Consider the following 19,680-nt stretch of genomic DNA (forward strand, 5'->3'; position numbering starts at 1 on the left):
CCTTTGATAGAACATTTAACGCTTGTGGAATTTTGTGTGTGACACAAACTAGCCGCCCAAAAACAGGGGCACCTTTTACTGTTCAAGTCAAAATTTATTCAAAAAGAAAATCCAAACACCACGTAACTATTTTTTGAAGGAGTGTTTAGGTGGCAAGATGAAGCAATATTTGTTAAATGTGGCGCTTTTGTTATTAATTTTCTGTGTTTGTGTTTCTTCTTCGGTTGCTACAAGAAGCAGTACAGAGATTTGTGGATTATTAAGAAGTTTTTCATCGTTCAAGCCTAATGCAGATCCAGATTACTTGGTCGGATTAGATGATTTATCTTGGGTGAGCACAGCTTGCCAATCCTTAAATACCAACGATACGGAGTGGACTTTCAGTACAGGATGGTTGGAATCTAAAACCATCAAGCCAACTTTTCTGCCTTCCCAACTCTCTACAATTAACACCAATATATTAAGAAACACTACATTTTCCTACAATATGGAAAATGATACCATCTATTTGGAGGTTACCTTTTCGATCAATTCAATTGTGAAGGGAAAAGTTGATGTTATCAATGTGGATGCAGAAGAATTGATCTATACATTTAAGAAATCTACCAGGGATTACATCGATTTTTCTTCCCTTTCCTTTTCCCCAATTTCTTGGGAGGGAAGCTTAACTTCAAATTCTTGCAACGCTTCAAATATTAATTCCTTCACGAGAACTATATGTTTTTTCGATTCAAACCTCTTTGATGGCTCTAAGCCTGTTATTTTGGCCATAGGTAATTCTACTAATGATGTTGAGAATGGACTCAGCCAAGAAATTACTTCAAGTTTCATGTATTTGGCGACTCAATTTGGTGTCAACACACACTTTACTCAAATATCTCCATATAGTTTTAGTTCACCTTCGGTGAGAGGGGTTTTTTTGGATAGCTCCATGATGTTGAGGCACTTTACAAATGCTACCTACATTCCAAAATCAAAACTTTTTGATTATGAGAAAAACGTCTTCTTTTCAAATCAAGGAGAACTTTATCAATTATCTGTAGAATGTATAGCAGAAAACTGTTTAGGATCAACCATTGAAGCTCTTAAAGAACTTTTAGAAGAGTCAACTAGAGCTACAAACTGCTCTATTTCATTCGAAAGAGCTAAATCAAGTTTGACAGCAGCTATTTTTATTACTGATACATCCATCCACCCTCTTGCTTACTCTGGATATAGTGAAGGATTCGCATTTTGTAGAAATATCAATGATAGTGCGGTTAGTGTTAGAATCGCTGTTAGGGCAACACCAGTAAATGAAATATGGCCTGTCAAACTATATACCCAAAACGCAAAGAGTGCTTCTACCTTATTACGTTCTATACCTCTATCTTTGAATGGGTATATTTCAGGAAAAATACATTATAATGGTGATTTGTACTATTCTTATCCATCAAACATTTATTCCAGTTTGCCTAATAGTGGAGTTTTTATAAGAGATTTGTCCATCAATACCAAATTGATTCATAACGTTATGGGAAAGGTTAGAAATTCATTATTTACAAACGTATCTGTTCTTGATCAATATGTACTTGGTTTAATGAGTGAAACAAATGTAGATTCAATAATTGCAGATTATTCGAGTGGCACAATGTTTCCAACCTTTATTGGATTTTTTAAACATTTTTCTGAGAAATATTATGATAGTATCAGATTCTTGATTAAGAATGACACTGAGTCAACTGTTGAAGTTTCCATAATTTGCTCCAACAAAGAGTCAATTAATATTACTGATTATGGCATTTCTTCCATAAATTCTCAATTAGAAATCTTTAGAACCAAGGTGTTAGAAAAATATCCAGAATTATCAAACCTTAAAACCAATACTATTTCCGAAGTTACCCTACTTTCAAAACAACTCTTTACTGGTGCTGTTACTTCCATGATCCACATTACTGGCTTTTCAACAGAAGATGTATCAGTTTTTGTTGGTTCTCAATTGGATTATTCTGCATCTTTATATTTGAAGGCAAACTTTGAGCAAAGCTTATTTTCGGAAATTTACGCCTCCCATGATTACAAGACTAATAGTAGTGCGATAAAAGGAAAAATCACAAGAAATGGAGAAGCATTTTTTGTTGGATTGAGTGAAGGAAATGTAATAGTGGGATCCTCCCCTGCAGGTGTTTCTTTCATGAAGTATTCTGACGCAATTTCTATTCTTTCTAGTAGAGTAGATTCTATTCCTAACATTAACAGAACAATACCCCTCATTTCAAACGTTCTAACTCTAGTAACGGACAAGTTCAGTATTGAAAATATGCTAATCGTTTTAGCAGCCAAATTGAGATCTACACAACAAGCTAATACTATTGAAGTTTCTGCAGTAATAGAAGAATTTTTATACTCATTCTGCTTTGATTATGGTTGTAGTGGTTCTATCACAGCCAATGTTTCTCCAAAAGATGGTTCTAATTTGGGAATGTCACTGTCTATTGTGAAAATGCAACATCTGCACATTGTTGAAAATAATTTGGAGATGTTGCCAATAACTCCTACAGTAGGTGTATCTTCATTAATTAGAATGGATACGTTTATCCATTTATCCTTAATTAATCCTTCATTCGAGTCATTCACTATTAAAGGGAAAGGAGAATTAGATAATTGGGCAGTTCCCTTCAGATATAATATGCAATCAGGAAGAGTTTTACAAAGTTTTATATCATTTGATATTAATATGCCATCTTATGTTAATTTTGAAATTATTATGGGAATAGAAATTGAACATAACAATGAATCAATCTTTTTCAATTTTAAATCAGGAAATTTGCTGTTATCAAATAACATTCCATCTATTCAATTTTCAGGTGATGGCCAAGATAGCTTTGTTCCACCTCAAAATGTGATGTACACGCTTAAGGATGTGTTTAAAGTTTTAACACCAATCAAGAATGGTCCTCTTAATTTTAAAGTTCCGTTTTTAACTGACGATTTCAACCAGTTTGTTGAATGGGATGGTTATGTTGATACACTCACAGACATGTTACTTTATCCTAAAATGTTGAGAGGGTCAGACCCACTAGTTTCATTTACTTTAGCAGAAGAGCAGACCCTACTAGATGATTTGAATATCACTATTAATGGTATTATATATCACTGTGCTGGATTTAGTATTGATAACAATTCCACAAATACCACTATTAATAGTTTTAACAGAGGTTTGGAAAAGTGTAATTTAGGCTCTATTTTATGTGCCAAAGAGTTTAAAAATGAAGTGTCTGATTTTTTAATTGGTATTTTCCCTTTCAATCATTATGGAATCTATCAAATGGAACTAAAGTTTTCTTCCAATATAAGGGCACCTCAATTTTTTGAATACCAAGTTCCATTTTATCCAATATTCTCTTCATGGAGTGAATTAAGTTGGTTACTCCACATTACCACAAATGAGGTTCTCAAAAAACCAGTTGTTTCTACAGTAGATAGGAAATTCCTTCCTATCCCAGAAGAGATGCAAAATGTTTACCCAGCTCAATTTAAAACAATATCAGTAGATTTTACATTGAAAAATAATGTTATGAAACCTTCTACATTTGTAAAATTTTTGGAGGACTCTGGAAGTAAGATTTCTTTAGAAACTACTGGTACAGCCAATGTGCACAATAATATCCAATTTAACGGAAAGTATGGTTACGTTTTTTCCATTCCTGGTTTATATAATATTACACTACTTACTAACGCTGATTCTAATTTTACAATTTATAAGAACATTACAGAGTTAGGTTCTTCATTCTCAATGTCCATTAAGGCACAATTAAGGACAGCCACTGAAACAAAGACAGTAACATCTAATTTACATATTAGTCTTCCAATTGGAAGAAATTTCTCAGATATCATGATGAATTGGTTACCTGAGCAAGTAGACTACGATATCAGACCAATGTTTTTTGTTGATGTTAATACAGGTAGCGAAATTTTAGGGACACAAGATCAAATTCAAATAACCCTTAGAAGAGTTATGCTAGAAACTGACAAATTCCTTGTACCTCTATCATTATTTATTTATGATAGCAATGTACCAATTATTTCAATGACATCACAAATACCTCCAACATCTTTACCAATTTCTTCAGAAATTTCTATCACTTCACTGCTGAATTTAACTTCTAATGACGATCTTTCATTAAAATCTGGTTCATTGGGTTTATTTGGAGTGAAACCTACTTCAGAGATGGATGGGTCTGGAATTATCACACTTGCTTTGAACTTACCTGATGAACACGTTCCTTTGTACAAGTTAATGAGGGCAACTACTGACATTTCATTATTATTTGATCTCTTTGACATTACCATAGCAACAGATAACAGTCTTTCTGTACAAAATCCAACAATGAATATCAACAGTTCAATTCCAAGGTTGAACACTATGTCAGTAGTTTCAAAAAAGAGTTGGAAAATCAACTCTCAAAGCATTCTTGATAATATTGCTTCTGTAATCCACAATCTAGAGGCTAAATTTGATTCTGTTGAGGATACTGTAAAAGAAACATATTATGGACTTTCCCAAACAAACGCAAGTTCATTATGTTCTTTCCTTGACGAAATTATGAAATCAACCAATGACCTTGGAAGGAAATCTGTCCTTCAAACACCGTTACCATTCGTAAAGAAGACATTTAAACATTTACTTGAAAGGGCTATAGTTGATAAGTTCCAGTCAGCAAAACAAAGCGTTTGCAATGGTATTGTTGAATTTTCTTTGGAAAAGTTTTGCGATTTATTAGAGCATAGATGGGGTCAAAAAGTTTGCTACGATTCTCTAATAGCTGACAAGAGTTTTATTGTAACCTTAAAGCTTATGAACTATGAGTTAGTTTCGAATGAAGAGCTTTTTGTTGAACCAAATATTTTCGGTACTACCAAAATACCTGCCATAATGGGAATGGAAGATTCTGTTTCACTTAATTCTAATGCAAATTTTGAAATTAGAATTAAGTGTTCTTGGAAAGATGGCTTTGTGTTTGATATCCTTGATGGAACAACATTTTATATTAGTTCTGACTTTGCTGTAAATGGAAATATGAAAGCTTCTCTAGGGCCTATTAATTTAATGCTTGGAAGTGCAAACGTTTTTGTTGGTAAACCAGCAGTTCTTTCAGCAACACTTGTAAATGGGCTTATTGATCTTTCGCTCACTGGCAATGCTGGTTTCAATTCATTGATATCATTTTTCGATCTATCATCTTGCCAATTATCAATCGATATACCTGATATAGCCAAATTTTTGGGTGGTAGTTCAAATTCTCTAGTGATAGACCAACATACATGTAAAGGAGGGTCTTTTGTAAATTCTGTTACACAAATATTGAAAGACCATACCTTACTAGATTTCTTCAAAGATCCTAGTACTTTCCTTAATCAATTCCAAAATCATTTTTCTGACTTGTTAAAGAAAATCTTTGATGGACCAAATGGTTTATTGAATAATGTTGTAGTACCAGTTGTGGATAAAGAAATCCAAAAGATATTACAAAAAGAATTAGGGTCAATAATTGGCCCAGAAATGACCAATGATTTGACAAATTCTATCACAGTTATGGTAAATAGTGTAATCTCTGGAAAGTCAGTCACTGGAGATGAGCTTACTAGAGTTATTTTAACAGAATTTACTCAAATAATGTGTCAGAAGTTTAAACCTGTTGAATGTCCAAAAGTACCAGATATCCACAGTGCCGAATATGTTTGGGGATTTGAGCTCAAGAGGGTACTGAAACATGGAGTTGCCAATCTTGGTTTTGATATGGGTTCCTCTGCAAAAGGTACTCACTTAACTTCTGAGGTTGAATTAGATTTTGAAATGGACTATAAACTCAGATTTAATTTGGTATTTTCAAAATCAAATGGTGCTAGTATTACTTTCAATGAAGGTTATGTCTTGGAAGGAATTACTGACTTGAAATTGGATGGAACTCAAAAAGTTGAGGGTGAGATTGGTTTTTTAGGAGCAGAAATTATTTTAGATCCTACAAGTTCCTTCCACGCAGAGTTTGGTGTAGATAATCAGTGGAAAGCATTCATGAAAGCAAACTCAATTTTAACAGGAAAAGCAGAAATGGGATTTGCTGGAATTATTACTAAATTATTGAAAAATGTTGAAGACCCTCTTGATGCTCTTCCTCATTTTGAATCAATTATTGAATTCAAATGGAATTGGGAAATGGGAACTTCATCATCCACTACTCCTGAATTCTCTCTATCAGAACCTAGTTTATGTATTGGTACTCTTTTATCTAGAATGGCAGAAGGGGTAAGAAAACAAGCAGAAAAGGTTATTGGAAATTTAGATAAGATTGTTGGTCCTGCTTCATTCCTTACAAAGGATGTGGGAGTACTATCTAGAATATTTGGTAGAGAAATGTCTATTGCAGAGCTAGGAATATTTTTGGCTAGACACTATTGTTCTGGTGAATGTGATGCGGTTAATGTTGAGGAATTAATTAGTGCCTACAAAAAATTGCACATTCTAATGAACAAGCTTCAAGTTGTCCGTAACTTTTTATCAACAATGAATGGGTGTGGAATTAGAAGAAAATTCAGCAAATTCGTTGTTGATTTGCAAAAATCGGACGATCCCATTATTCATGATGTTCCTGACCAAGCATTGATTTTTGAACAAGATATTCCTCCAAGTATGAAGCCAGAAATTGAACAAACATTTTCTATGATTCAATCAAGAACTTACAACTTACATATTCCTTTATTTGAGGAACCAAAGAAAATACCATCAGCTCTTATTGGCTTAATGCTAGGAAAAGACTTCAATTTAGTTGAAATTGAAATGCCAAAAATGGTACTTTCATTTTCAGCTCATTTTGGATTCCCTATTTGGGCATTCCCTTACGTAGAACTTTACATTCAAGCTTCTGCTGGTCTTGTTGTAGATTTACCAACAATTGCTTATACTACTAAAGGTATACGAGATGCTGTGCAAACAAAGAAAATAACTAATTTATTTAAAGGTGTTGGAATGATCACTAGAAAACCAGACGGATCTCCTATTTGGATTGTATCTGGTTATGTTAGATTAACAGGTGGAGTTTCTGTCAGTGTGGTAAGTTGTAATTAATTTGTGCTCTATTTTTTTACTTACAATATTTAGTTTATTTTCAGTGGAAATGCATATGCATTCTTGGAAGCAGAGGCAAGAGTTACTGTATTAGATATAAATGGAAATCAAGTGGTTACTTTTGATGAATTGTTCTATTTAATTCAAAAGAATGGAATTCAAAACACCGTAACATTTGAAATGCAATTATCTGCAGGATTTGGATTTAATATCAAAGCTTGCATTAAAGTTTGGTTTGCAAAGAAATGTTGGACCATTGTAAGCCAAGAGATTAAGGTTCCAATTTTCCCTAAACTTACTTTTGGAGGCAAAAGAATTGCACCAGTAGCAGATAGAAATAGTAATTTGAATTTAGATTATGTGAATGAATTTGGTTCATCAAATTCTGACAAACCAGTTTTCATAGTTTATCCTTCAACGAGTAATGCCGATAGACACACTATTGGCTTCAGTCCATCCAGCAGTATGACAACAAATCTTCCACCACTTTCTTTTCCTAATCAAGGAACAAATTCTGTTGCTTTTTATGGCAATGCAGGAGGAAAACCTTTCGAAATTAAATCTTTAGGTTATCAAGGGCTTGTTACAGTTCCACCTCTAAACACTGTAACATCCAGAATCCCATGTGATTCTTATAGAAATACTGATTCTTTTACCATATCCCCAACCTTCATTACACCAAACAATTATTTAGGACTACAATACACACCTGGTATGTGTTCTCAAGCAATTCTAGAGAATGTAAAATATGGAACAAAGTTTAACTTGCAAGGAACACCATGTCATGTTGTACTAAATGCAGCTTACAAGTCACAAATAGAAATTGGTACTGATTCTCAAAATTACAAAGGACCAGTTACAATTAATGGACCTGGAGAACTGACATTTAGTGTTCCTTCTCCAAAATATCATGTTACATCATCATCTATTTCAATTGATGGTTCAAGTAATTTACTTAGACTTGAAAATGATATGCCATCTATCACAGTAGTAGGTGACAACCAACCAACAAGTTTTTCTTTCAGTAATATTGTCAAAACATCAGCTATTACTGCTCTAGGTAGTGAGTCAGATGATGAATTCTTGGTATCTGATGTTACATCAGTTTATGGAGGTTTAATGTTGAATGGTGGTAGTGGTATCAATAGAGGTACTTTTATTATTCCTGCTTCTAGTGATAATATGAATATTATGATCACTAGCTCATCATTATCTATTGACAACACCAATACAATCAGATGGGCAAATCTTGACCACAGAAGCTATAGAGTTTTGAACAGAAATAATCATACAAATATCAAGGTTTCATATTTCTCTCCAGATGATTTTAATTCATTCCATGTGGAGACTGAAAATAATCCTACAGGTGTTATTTACCATAATATCTCTTCTTGTTCAACACGAAATGAAATTAGACTTGATCTCAAAGGAGGAGGTGAACAAGTGGTGTTACTTTCTCAAAATGGTGAATTCTCTCCTCTTCAATGTTCAATGTACATCCAAGGTGTAGATGGACAAAATAGTGGATATACTATTCTTATTGACGCAACAAACGAAAAAAGAAATCTCAGATATTCAATAGAAAATGGAAGAGTTACAGTGGATGATCCTGATAACACTGATTTTATGACAAACCTTTATATACGTCAGATCTCAAGAGTTAAACTCATTGTTTCAGAAAAGCAATACTCTGATATAAAATTGGTACAAGGAGCTCCAAACACTGAATACCATTTCCAATTTGCGGAAAATACTACAGATTATGGAGTTAAAAAGCCAACTTTGACTTTGTGTAACTTACCTTCAAAATCAACAACTCTTGTTACTGGAAGTGCTGATATCAATCTAGGTCCAAAAACAGGCATTTGTAGTAATAAGTTTATTAATCCTTTGGAAAATTTGAGAAGTTTGATTGTGGTTGCTGGCCAAAATTCAAAGGTCACAATGAATTCTGGAAATGATGGGTCACAACACTTTAATATGACCGATAGATGTTTATTTGCCACAGATGACAGAGGTGTTAGTTTGGTTGATGTTGACACACCAACCCCATGGATGCAACAATTATTGTTAGAATATGGATTTAATCGTTCTGATTGTCATATTGCTTACTACCCTCAAAGAACATCATTTGAAATAACAACAGGAAAGGGGGATGATTCATTCTATGGAAGATATGTTACTGCCTCTAGCATTGATATTAATTTGGGTGAAGGAAGAGACACCATATTTTATGGAGAAACAGCTACCCCCGCAAACTTTAAAACAGAAAGAGGAGCCAGCAAGTTTGTCCAAGTCAGTCCAACAGGCCCTATCAATCTGTCAATGAAAAGTAGTACAACAGAAAGAAATATTATTGATTTCTTTACTGGTGATTTAGTTTCTTCCATGACTGGAAATACAGTTATTTATCCAACAGGGCCTAACCCATATGATTATTCCACAATCTCTTGCTCTAGTAGTGACCTCATAACGTTGCATCATTCTTTCCCTCTTAATTATGATCACAGTACCAAGATGTCACTGTTTACAACAAGAGCAATCAACCAGGATATTGTTTATATTAATGTCACTGAAATTTCTACCTCCAGACAAGTGGAATTAAGATCGGATACTAAATTTATTGTTTCTCTCCTTGGCTGGGATTCAACAATTGTATTCTTAGGAACAAATCAACAAGGTGAATATGCTAAGAACTTTGTTATTGAATTGAATTTGGATATTTCTTCACCTGGCAGAATATTTATTGATACAATATCCAGTACAAACGGTGAATTAGTAGTTAATGTTCCAAATTATGATGCTCAGTCATTCCCACTCCGTATTGCATCACTAGGACCTGTCAGCTATGGATTCCTTTCTATAGGTGTATTAAGAGTTGAAACTTTAGGAATGAATCATGTTACTGTTAATAGCCCTTCAACCCGTGTGAGTGCAGTTATTGAAAATACTCCATCCACTATGGAAGTTGTTTTGAATTTGAGACCACTTTCTACAGTAGATTTGCAAGGGTTGGGTGGTTTAATGATAATATCAAATGCAGCAGTTACAGTTAGCAGAAATTATTTTATCAAACCAAGTTCTGTTATGGTTGTTGGTAGTTCTTCTGTTACTGTTGTTCTTGAATCTGACACTTCTTATTTAAATGACAGGTGTATGAATATTCAAGGAATACTTAATACAAGAGTAGTTGCCAGTGAGTGGTTCGCACAGATTATGCAAGGATTTAATATTCCTTCCACTGCAGTATCTTGTCCATTGTATCTTTTTAGAATTCCATCATTAGATTTTACTGGTCCATTCTTTATTGTTTCTAACTTGGATAGCTCATCCAATGTTAGAGCATTATCCATGAAAAATGGTGATCTTTTCCTATCTGACACTATCAGAGATTGGACCAATACTGCAGTATCTGGCGGTGTTTTAGGTGTGGACGGTAGGTTTGAAGTCCATCTCACAAAATCCAATCTAATTGTTGCCAATAGATTTTCCTCTCCATCTAGTCTTACACATTCTACTTCTAATCCAGGTACAATCACAAGTATCAGATTTAATCATAATAACTTTAAAGACAAGCCTGTTTATTATTGGGAAACCGACACCTACAACACCTATTTGAATCCCTCTCCATCAAATATGAATATTCCAGTAATTTATGTAGACAGTGTACCAATTAACAAATTGAATGTTGATTTTTCAAGCTTACCCTTTAATAACTTTAATGTCAACCTCGAAAAGAATCAGTTTTTAACTACTGATAATAATGGCATTCAAAAACTAAAAATTTTATGGACCAATCATCCTTTGGACATGGATATTAATCTTAACGGTAAACAAAACTCTATTGTTCAACTAACAGAAGAAATAAGTGAAGAGAGAACATATAATATTAGGTCAACAAAAAATTCCAATACCATTATCACTTTGAAAGAGTCATCCCCTTATCCAACTTATTCCATTTTTACTAACAGTGAGAGAATACAATTTGGTAATTCTACAATAACTTGCACACCTGATAGAATAGTTTTGGACCTATTGAGTCAAGTTCACATTGATGTTAATGAGATACCAGGATCCGCAGAAAGTATATTCTTAACCAAGACTACTAGCTCAATGACCATTCAAAAATCTTCCGGAAATATGATAGTCTCTAACTACTTGATAGATGTTGTTGATAACTATCTAATTAATCATCAATTCCTTCTTTTTGTTACTGGCGACTCAGTCGTCACTAAATTGAGAACCAACCAAGCAATCACCTATGATGGTGGATGCTTAGTAAGATCTTCTGGGCTTAACGCTTTGATATCAACATGGTTCCATGACTCTCTTACCAAATATTATCCTTCTGAAATTAATTTCCTTTATCCGTGCTCCCTGTTTTCATTCAATACCAAGAGATTAGATGTATTAAACTCTCCATACAGTTATCTGAAAAATCTTAATTTAATTAACAATATGGAACTACATGTAAACACTGGTATTGTGAAACTTTTGGACAACAAGGTGAGATGGAAATCAGTATCACTTCTTCCATCCTCTCTAAGAGTAGATTCATTATTCTACTTAACTATTAAGGACGGGCTCGAAGTTTTTGTGGACACCACCTATCATAATGACAGTCAGATACTTTATAGAGGTAACAATGTAAATGAATCATCTGTTTGGCATTTTGGATGTCCAGACAATAGCACCAAACCGTTATTGAACATAACTGCACATCAAGAATCCAATATCAAATTCTGTTTAGATTATATTCAACTCTCAACCCCGTCACTTTCACTCAATACTCGTAGAGTAGTTGATGTTGGAATATTGTCGACTGATCAAACATTACCTACTGACAATACCACAATTTTATTGAATTCTAATAATTTGACTTTATCACAAGCCAACCCGCTCATAGTAAGTTGGACCAACAACACTCTTGTTTCAGTAGAAATATTTGTTTCAGTGCTACCTCATTTAGTAATTGTTGAAAGTATTGAAGGAATGAATAATATTCCAATTCTCCATGACCTCAATAATACAATAATTAGTCTTTTAATTCCACACGATGAGGGTGTCAGCATGATAAACACAGCTCTCTCGTTCTATTCAAAGACTAGAACAATAACAACACGTACATCCAAAAGAAACACTTGCTTCTTACCAGAAATCCAATGCACAAATCAGTTCTGGGAAGATGTGAACGTTCTAGGAAAGGATGCTTTTATGACTAAACCTTTGAGAGAAGAATGTGAGGAAGACACTATATTACTGTTAGACACAAGAAATTCATTCTCTTGCGGTTTGAATCATGATTTTGCTAGTCTTAGTTTACCAAGCAATCAATATCAAGTTCAATATCCAGAATATTTAGAAAATATTATTTACGCATGGTACTCTCTTACTTTGGTACTGTCCTCAGTGTTGTTTGTATTATTTGGCATGTTGGATCCAGGATTATCTAATTTCTTAAACTTGGCAATGTTGGATAAAGTGTCTCCAAGCCCTGTTGTTTGGAGTTGGGATACTAGAGCTCTTATTACTGCATGTAGAAATGCTGTTCAACACATTAGTACAGGTTGGGTGAAATATGACATGAATGATAAGCATCAAATTCCCCATGTTTTGCTATATGTTGTAACATTCTTTGCTGTTTGCATTGCAATACCGTTTGTACTAACAAGAAACAAGAAGAAAGGAAGAGCCAGACCAGTTCTTATGGTATTGTACAAAATCTTCCAAATTTGTATATGTCTTTTGTTTTTACCAATGTTTTCTCAAACAACTGAGATAGCATATTTTGTTCCAACCCTCTTGTGTTACTTGATTGTACTTACCCTAACAATTTCTTTCAATATTTGGAGTCCATCATATCTGATTGCCAATCAATCCGTTACAAAATATTTGAGAGTTTTCAGTAACATTTATTTAATAGTAATTGTTTCCATTGTAATGATACAAACAGGAGTTACATACTTTGATTTTAACATATTTGGAGTTGAAGTGTGGGTAATTGATCTTCTGTCTGTAATAGTGCAGCAAGTACTTAGACTTGTTTACATAGTACCATTGTTTGTGATTTCAGGTAAAAGATGGTTCCATTATTTCTTCCTTATATTATCTGTATTACTTTGGATTGCCTCATTTGTTATTGGATTAGTTTCCTTGGTGTTCAATCCACTATTCTATGACATTGATTTATTCCCATATTGGATCACTTTTAACTGTACATGTATTGTATATTCAGTTCTTGTTTGCTTCATTTGGCCTAAAATGATTCCACCAAGAAAATCATCTATTATTAACTCTCTAAATAGTAATACATTAGGTATTAGAAGAAGCTTAGGTATTGATGGAAACAGAAACAGTCTTAATGCTTCACAAGAAGAATATGAGGAGTCAATTAAGCTTATTAAATCTGACAGACAGAACCAAGGTTACGAAAATATCTCCAACTCTCTGTTGAAACAACCATTAGTTAGTCATGATGATTATGAGGAATATAATGATTCTGGATATACTAATTTTGTAGAAATGGAAAATATGAAAAATGAAAACTACGCCCAACAAGACTATCATCATGCACCAGAATCAGATAAACAAAAATATGAAGAAAGACAAGAAGGAACAGCAACAGGTTCTGTTTATTATACCAATGAAGAAGTGAACGAAAATAATAATCAACAAACAGATTATTACGAGGAGAGTTATGATAATTATGAAAATGACCAACCAAACCTCACTCTTAATCGACAAGTTAATGAACCACAATCATTCCCAATTATTCCACCTCCACCTGCTTATGAAGAACCTACCTATTACACAAACGATGAATATCGCTCCACCTCACCAACTAGCAACAATAACAACAGAAGTGATTACAAGTATGACGAAGATGAAGAAGAAACCAATGAAGAACGAAAGTATTACAAGGAAATGCTCAGAAAAATTATTGTTGAATCTACGGATCCAAGCACATCAATTGAACCTGGTTCCTTCAATCAAGTTTAAGTAATAAATACCAATATTGATTGAAAAAATGAGAACAAGCGTAAAAGCAGACCTTTCAAAAATCTTTCACAATGCTATTTTAAATTCACCTCTGCAAAAATTCATCGGAACCAACAATACATCTTCCCTTCAATGTATTAGCAATGGCCGTATTCCATTTCAACCAGTGCCATCTCAAAATAAGACAAAAAAAACAACTTTTTTAGGTGACTATCAAACACCTATTGCCATGCAGTTGGGAAATCAATTGAAACAATCACCAATTGATGTAGCAAAATCGCTTGGAGAATCAATTCTAAATAATAGTGAAATTGTTGAAAAAATTGATATTATTAATAATGGAGTCATTTCTCTCTCCCTTTGTGATGAATATGTGAAACGTAAAATTTCTGAAATATTCAATCAACAACCTTTAAATGTAAAGGATAAAATCAGAGTCATTGTTGACTTTTCAAGTCCAAACATGGCCAAGAGAATGCATGTTGGACATTTACGCTCAACAATTATTGGTGATTGCATTTGTAGAATTTTAGAGTATGATGGAAGGTTTGAAGTGGAAAGAATTAATCATGTTGGAGATTTTGGTACACAATTTGGAATGTTGTTAGCTTTTATTGAAAGAAATTCAATAGATTTGGAAAAATTACAAACACAAAACCCTCCTGAACAGCTAGAAACTGTTGAAAAATACTATAAGGACTCAAAGAAACTTTTTGATAGTGATCCCTTATTCAAAGATCTTGCACACCAAAAAGTGATTGCACTCCAACAGGGAAATGATGAATCTATACACAAAATATGGAAGTATCTGTTAGAATGCAGTAGATATGAATTCGATTCCATATACGAAAGGTTAGATGTTCGATTAGTTGAAAAGGGCGAATCATACTACAGGGATTTTATTCCAAAAACATTAGAAATTTTAAATCCACTGATACAGGAGAGTAATGGTGCCAAGTGTATTTTCACAGAAAAAGAACAAGAAACAATAACTGAAGACCAAAAAGAACCCCCTCTCATGGTACAAAAGGCAGATGGAGGTTATACATACGATACCACTGATCTGGCAACATTGTGGTATAGACTTTTTGTTTCAAAGGGAAAATGGCTTATTTATGTTACTGATTTTGGCCAAGCCTCTCACTTTAACAAAGTCTTTAAGGTTGGAGAAATGATGAAATGGATTGATCCTCTCGAAAATAGTAGGGATCTAGTGTGGAGTGAAAATGCTACTAGTTTAACCTCATCCAAAGTTAGAATAGATCACGTTGGATTTGGTGTGGTACTCGATGAAGAAAAAAAGAAATTTAGAACTAGATCTGGTGATACAGTGAAATTACATGATTTATTAGATGAAGCTATCAAAAGATCTTACGAAATCATAAAGCTGAAGAGTAAGTATTTTTTCATATTTTTGGAGAATTGTTGAATTTTATAGATGATGAAAGATGCAAAGAAAATGAGGAAATATCCAGTTTAACTGATGAACAAATTATGGCAGCTTCTAAAATTGTTGGATACGGTGCTGTTAAGTATGCCGACCTGAGAACTAATAGAACAACCAATTACACCTTTTCATTTGATAAAATGTTGGACTTTAGAGGAAACACTGCTGTATATTTACTTTATGCATATGCTAGAATTTCCTCAATCATTGAAAAATCAGGTGAAAGAGAACTAATGAAAGAATACAAGGATCAAGTTGCAAAGGGTGATTTGTCTCTTTTTACTAATTTAAAACAATCAGAATCAGAATGGAGACTTGCACTTAAAATTATTGAATTTAAGGATGTGTTAAATTTGGTAATGGACAAACTGGAACCACATTATCTTTGTGAGTACCTATTTGATTTATCGAATAACTTTAGCGCCTTTTTCCGTGACTGTAAAGTTATTCAAGAAGACAAACAACTCCAAAGAAGTAGATTACTTTTGTGTGAAGCAACTGCACAAACTATGAAGCAATGTTTTGATTTACTTGGTCTAAAAACATTGAATAGGCTTTAGCTTTTATTTACAAATAAAGGGAACTACTGAAAACAATGTCACGTCTCATTTTCTCCAAACCAATCAATAATTTCTTTTCAATAGTTTCTTCACCTATGGCCTTAGCAGCAGCACACATTTGTCTTACAATTTCTTCACATCGTCTCATTGATCTTACAATAGATCCTTCAAAAATCTCTGTCATTTTACAAATATCTACAAACTTGGCACCGTTGCACCAGGCAAATGTTAAATTCATCATATTACAAGGGAACGATTGTAAATACTTGTCGGTATCCAACTCTAATTTTGACTCGATTGATACTTCAGCAACTCTTCTAGCTGCTTTTTCTAACTCTTCATAAGGTTTTTTCAATTCATCAACTAGGGCGTCTTTATCATCTTGTCTGTTTTGAGAGGATGTAACTTCAGAAGCAAAACATGATAAGACTGCAATACATTGTTCTGGAGTTAAATCAGAAAATGCACCATTATAAATCATTTCAGTAATAACTAAACTATCTGCGCTGCTCAATTCGCAGGCAACTCTACCTTTTGCTGTAATTACGTTATCTTCCGTGGCAAAACCTAACCTTCTTAATACACGCATCATATTCTTGAGTTCCTCCTTCATAACCACTTGACCAGTTGTTTTAATTTGTTTCTTAAGAGCTTCAATTTCATTTTCGATTTCTAATTTGCTTTCAAAGAGAGCAATTTGATTCTTGTAATTAATATCATCTTTTGAAGCATTTCCATTTGAAGCATTAAGTTCATATTGATAAAATGGACTATAGGATAATCTTGATTCCAATTGTTGAATGGTATCTACTACATTTTTAACCTGAGCTCTTGCAATACCCATTTCTTCAACCAAATCTAGTCTTGGTACGTCTCCATACTTGTAAACAGACAATTTATCAATACTCATCATACCATCAGTCGTTTCGGTGGTAGGTTGAGATTTGAATCTTGAAATTGTTTCCAAAAGCTTTAAAATAGTAGATTTAGCTTCTCCAGAGTTTGCATCTGGCCTGGACTTCATTTCCTTAGACAAGTAAACTTTAACAGAGCTGTAACATTCAATCAAGTCAACTGATAATGTCTTGATTATTGGCTTTGGCTCTAAAGACTTTTTGTATTCCTTAACAGGGTATGGCTCATTTGGCTTATCTGGATGTGATGGCAGTAAAATATCAATCAAGTAGTCTGAAGATTTAGTTTGGTTAATTTGCAATTTTTCTGCGTGTTTCTTCTTGGTAAACTTGATCAAAATACCCCAACCAAAGCCATTAATTCTTAAAAGGCGACCTGCACTAAGTACAGGAATTGAATATTTAGGTGTTGTAATGAGTTTTCTCAAATTATTGTACTCGTTTTCCAATTCTTTTTTCATGTTATAGTAGGATGATAATTGTGGCTCATTTTCAATCTTCATTGAATCTCTCTTTACAATTGTTTCATTCAATGTTTGTTCAAAAGCAAGTCGTTTCTTTTCAGATTGGTATTGGAAAAATGATCTTTCCATAATATACTCCGGAGTAATTTCTTCTACTCTCAACAAGTTAAGCACCATGTAATAGCTCAAATGGAATGAAGAGTTTAAGCAATCAGCAATACCATTCATAAGTTGTTTGGCATCTTCCTCTCTCAAATCTGGATCGTCCATAATTAAAATAACAATACCTTTGTCATCCAAACCTCTACGACCAGCACGGCCACTCATCTGAATATATTCACCTGAAGTTAAACGTCTGGTGATTTGACCATCATACTTTTCAATACCTGTAAACAAAACAGTTTTTGCAGGCATGTTCAATCCCATAGCAAATGTCTCTGTGGCAAATAAAACTTTGATTAAACCTTCCTGGAATAGAATTTCAATAACTTCCTTCATAATTGGTAACAATCCAGAATGGTGAACTCCAATACCTTTCTGTAATAGTGGTAACATTGTTTCTACTTGTGGTAATTTACGATCTTCATCAGATAAAGAATCAATAGCATTATTAAATACCTCTGCAACCAAACTCATTTCTTCCTCGTCATTGAAATTGGACTTGGAGAGAGAGACAGCTCTTGTTTCACATTCTTTTCTGGAAAAACTGAAAACAATGACTGGTTGGAAATTTCTCTTCATAATCATATTTACCAATTTAACAAGAGATGTGTCGACTCTCTTTTTACGATCTCCACCACTCACTTTTCCTGAACTGTTTACATTTCCTGACCCTGATCCACCAGATGTCACATTTTTTGATGCATTATTCAATTCTTCAACTGCCTTTTTCCAATTATCTTGTTTGAATGTATGTTTATCTACAACCAAGTGTATTCCCTGTCCACCAACAGGATAAATATAATGTTGTAATGGTGTTGGTCTGTAGTCTGTGTAAACCACATGAACTGGTTGTCCTTTCAATTTTGCAATCCAACCAGCAAATTCTGTTGCGTTTGGCATTGTAGCAGATAAGAAGACATATTTAACAGAATTTGGAAGTAAAATTAAAGTTTCTTCCCAAACTACACCTCTCTCCTTATCACGCATATAGTGAACTTCATCGAAAATAACCCATTGCACTTCATTCAAAATTTCAGATCCTCTATAGAGCATACTTCTCAAAATTTCTGTTGTCATAACTATACAACTAGAGTTAGGATTGATAGTAACGTCACCAGTCATAAGTCCAACATCTGTAAATTCTTCTTGTAATTCTCTGAATTTCTGATTTGATAAAGCTTTAATAGGTGATGTATAGATGACTCTGCTTCCATCCTTTAATGACTTTGCAATAGCATATTCGGCTACTGCTGTTTTACCAGCACTAGTGTGGGCACTGACAAGAACACTTTGTGATAATTCAATGGCACGAACGGCTTGTCTTTGAAATGCATCAAGAGTAAATGGGTATTCCTTTGCAGCTTGTTTTAATCCTAATTCAACCTGTGTTTTTTGTTCCATCATAAAATTAACAATTTCGCTTGGATTCGATAAAACATTACTTGAAACTTCCGAACCATCAACACTACCCACTCCTGTCTGGGAATTAATAGAATAATTTGGAGGTAGAGCAATTTCGTGTAAACAATCGTTCTTCTCACCTAATTTACCAATAGATTTTGATGCAGAATTATTCACAGAAACAATTGTTGGTGTACTTGTGGTTCTTGTAAGTTGTGTAGAATCATCAATAATTGTTGGTGTTGGTATGTATAAAGCTTCTTCAGGTAATGATGTTTCCGAAGTTTCCTCCGATGAAGTGATATCAACAATGACAGGCTTTAATTTCTTATTTTCTCTCAGTTCAACATCACGCTCAGCAATTTTTATTGATTCTTCTAGTGTTCTCTTTTTTGATTGTTGTTGATTGGTGGATGTTCCAAACACATTGAACAAGTCATCTTGTGAGAATGGATCCATGACGATGAAATTTTTTTTTCAATTTAAATGTTGATAACAAGGTAAAGTTTTGCAACTTCGAAAAAGTTGATGATGATTGTTGTGCACATGAAATACTTTCTTATTTACATTGAAAATTTTGGCTGTTATTTGTTTGGCAACATAGCCATGGCAGAGTGCTTGATGATAT

General features: G+C 33.7%; 3 protein-coding genes across 3 annotated transcripts; 2 read left to right on the forward strand and 1 right to left on the reverse strand.

The window, feature by feature from the left end:
- Positions 1-157: 157 nt before the first annotated feature.
- On the forward strand, positions 158-14,104 carry NAEGRDRAFT_52947 (uncharacterized protein; the record flags this gene model as incomplete). Its single annotated transcript, XM_002671265.1, has 4 exons — positions 158-7,081; positions 7,139-12,010; positions 12,209-12,344; positions 13,341-14,104. The coding sequence occupies 4 exons, from the start codon at positions 158-160 to the stop codon at positions 14,102-14,104; spliced, it is 12,696 nt and encodes a 4,231-aa protein (XP_002671311.1).
- A 229-nt stretch (positions 14,105-14,333) lies between these two features.
- Positions 14,334-16,029, forward strand: NAEGRDRAFT_73626 (uncharacterized protein; the record flags this gene model as incomplete). The annotated part of the gene is made up of 3 exons (XM_002671266.1): positions 14,334-15,498; positions 15,543-15,897; positions 15,996-16,029. The coding sequence occupies 3 exons, from the start codon at positions 14,334-14,336 to the stop codon at positions 16,027-16,029; spliced, it is 1,554 nt and encodes a 517-aa protein (XP_002671312.1).
- A 58-nt stretch (positions 16,030-16,087) lies between these two features.
- Positions 16,088-19,511, reverse strand: NAEGRDRAFT_81560 (uncharacterized protein; the record flags this gene model as incomplete). The annotated part of the gene is made up of 1 exon (XM_002671317.1): positions 16,088-19,511. One exon carries the CDS (start codon positions 19,509-19,511, stop codon positions 16,119-16,121), a length of 3,393 nt encoding a protein of 1,130 aa, XP_002671363.1. The 3' UTR covers positions 16,088-16,118.
- Positions 19,512-19,680: the final 169 nt, after the last annotated feature.

The sequence above is a fragment of the Naegleria gruberi genome, assembly GCF_000004985.1.
Source record: "Naegleria gruberi genomic scaffold NAEGRscaffold_62, whole genome shotgun sequence".
NCBI classification, from domain to species: Eukaryota; Heterolobosea; class Eutetramitea; order Acrasida; family Naegleriidae; genus Naegleria; species Naegleria gruberi.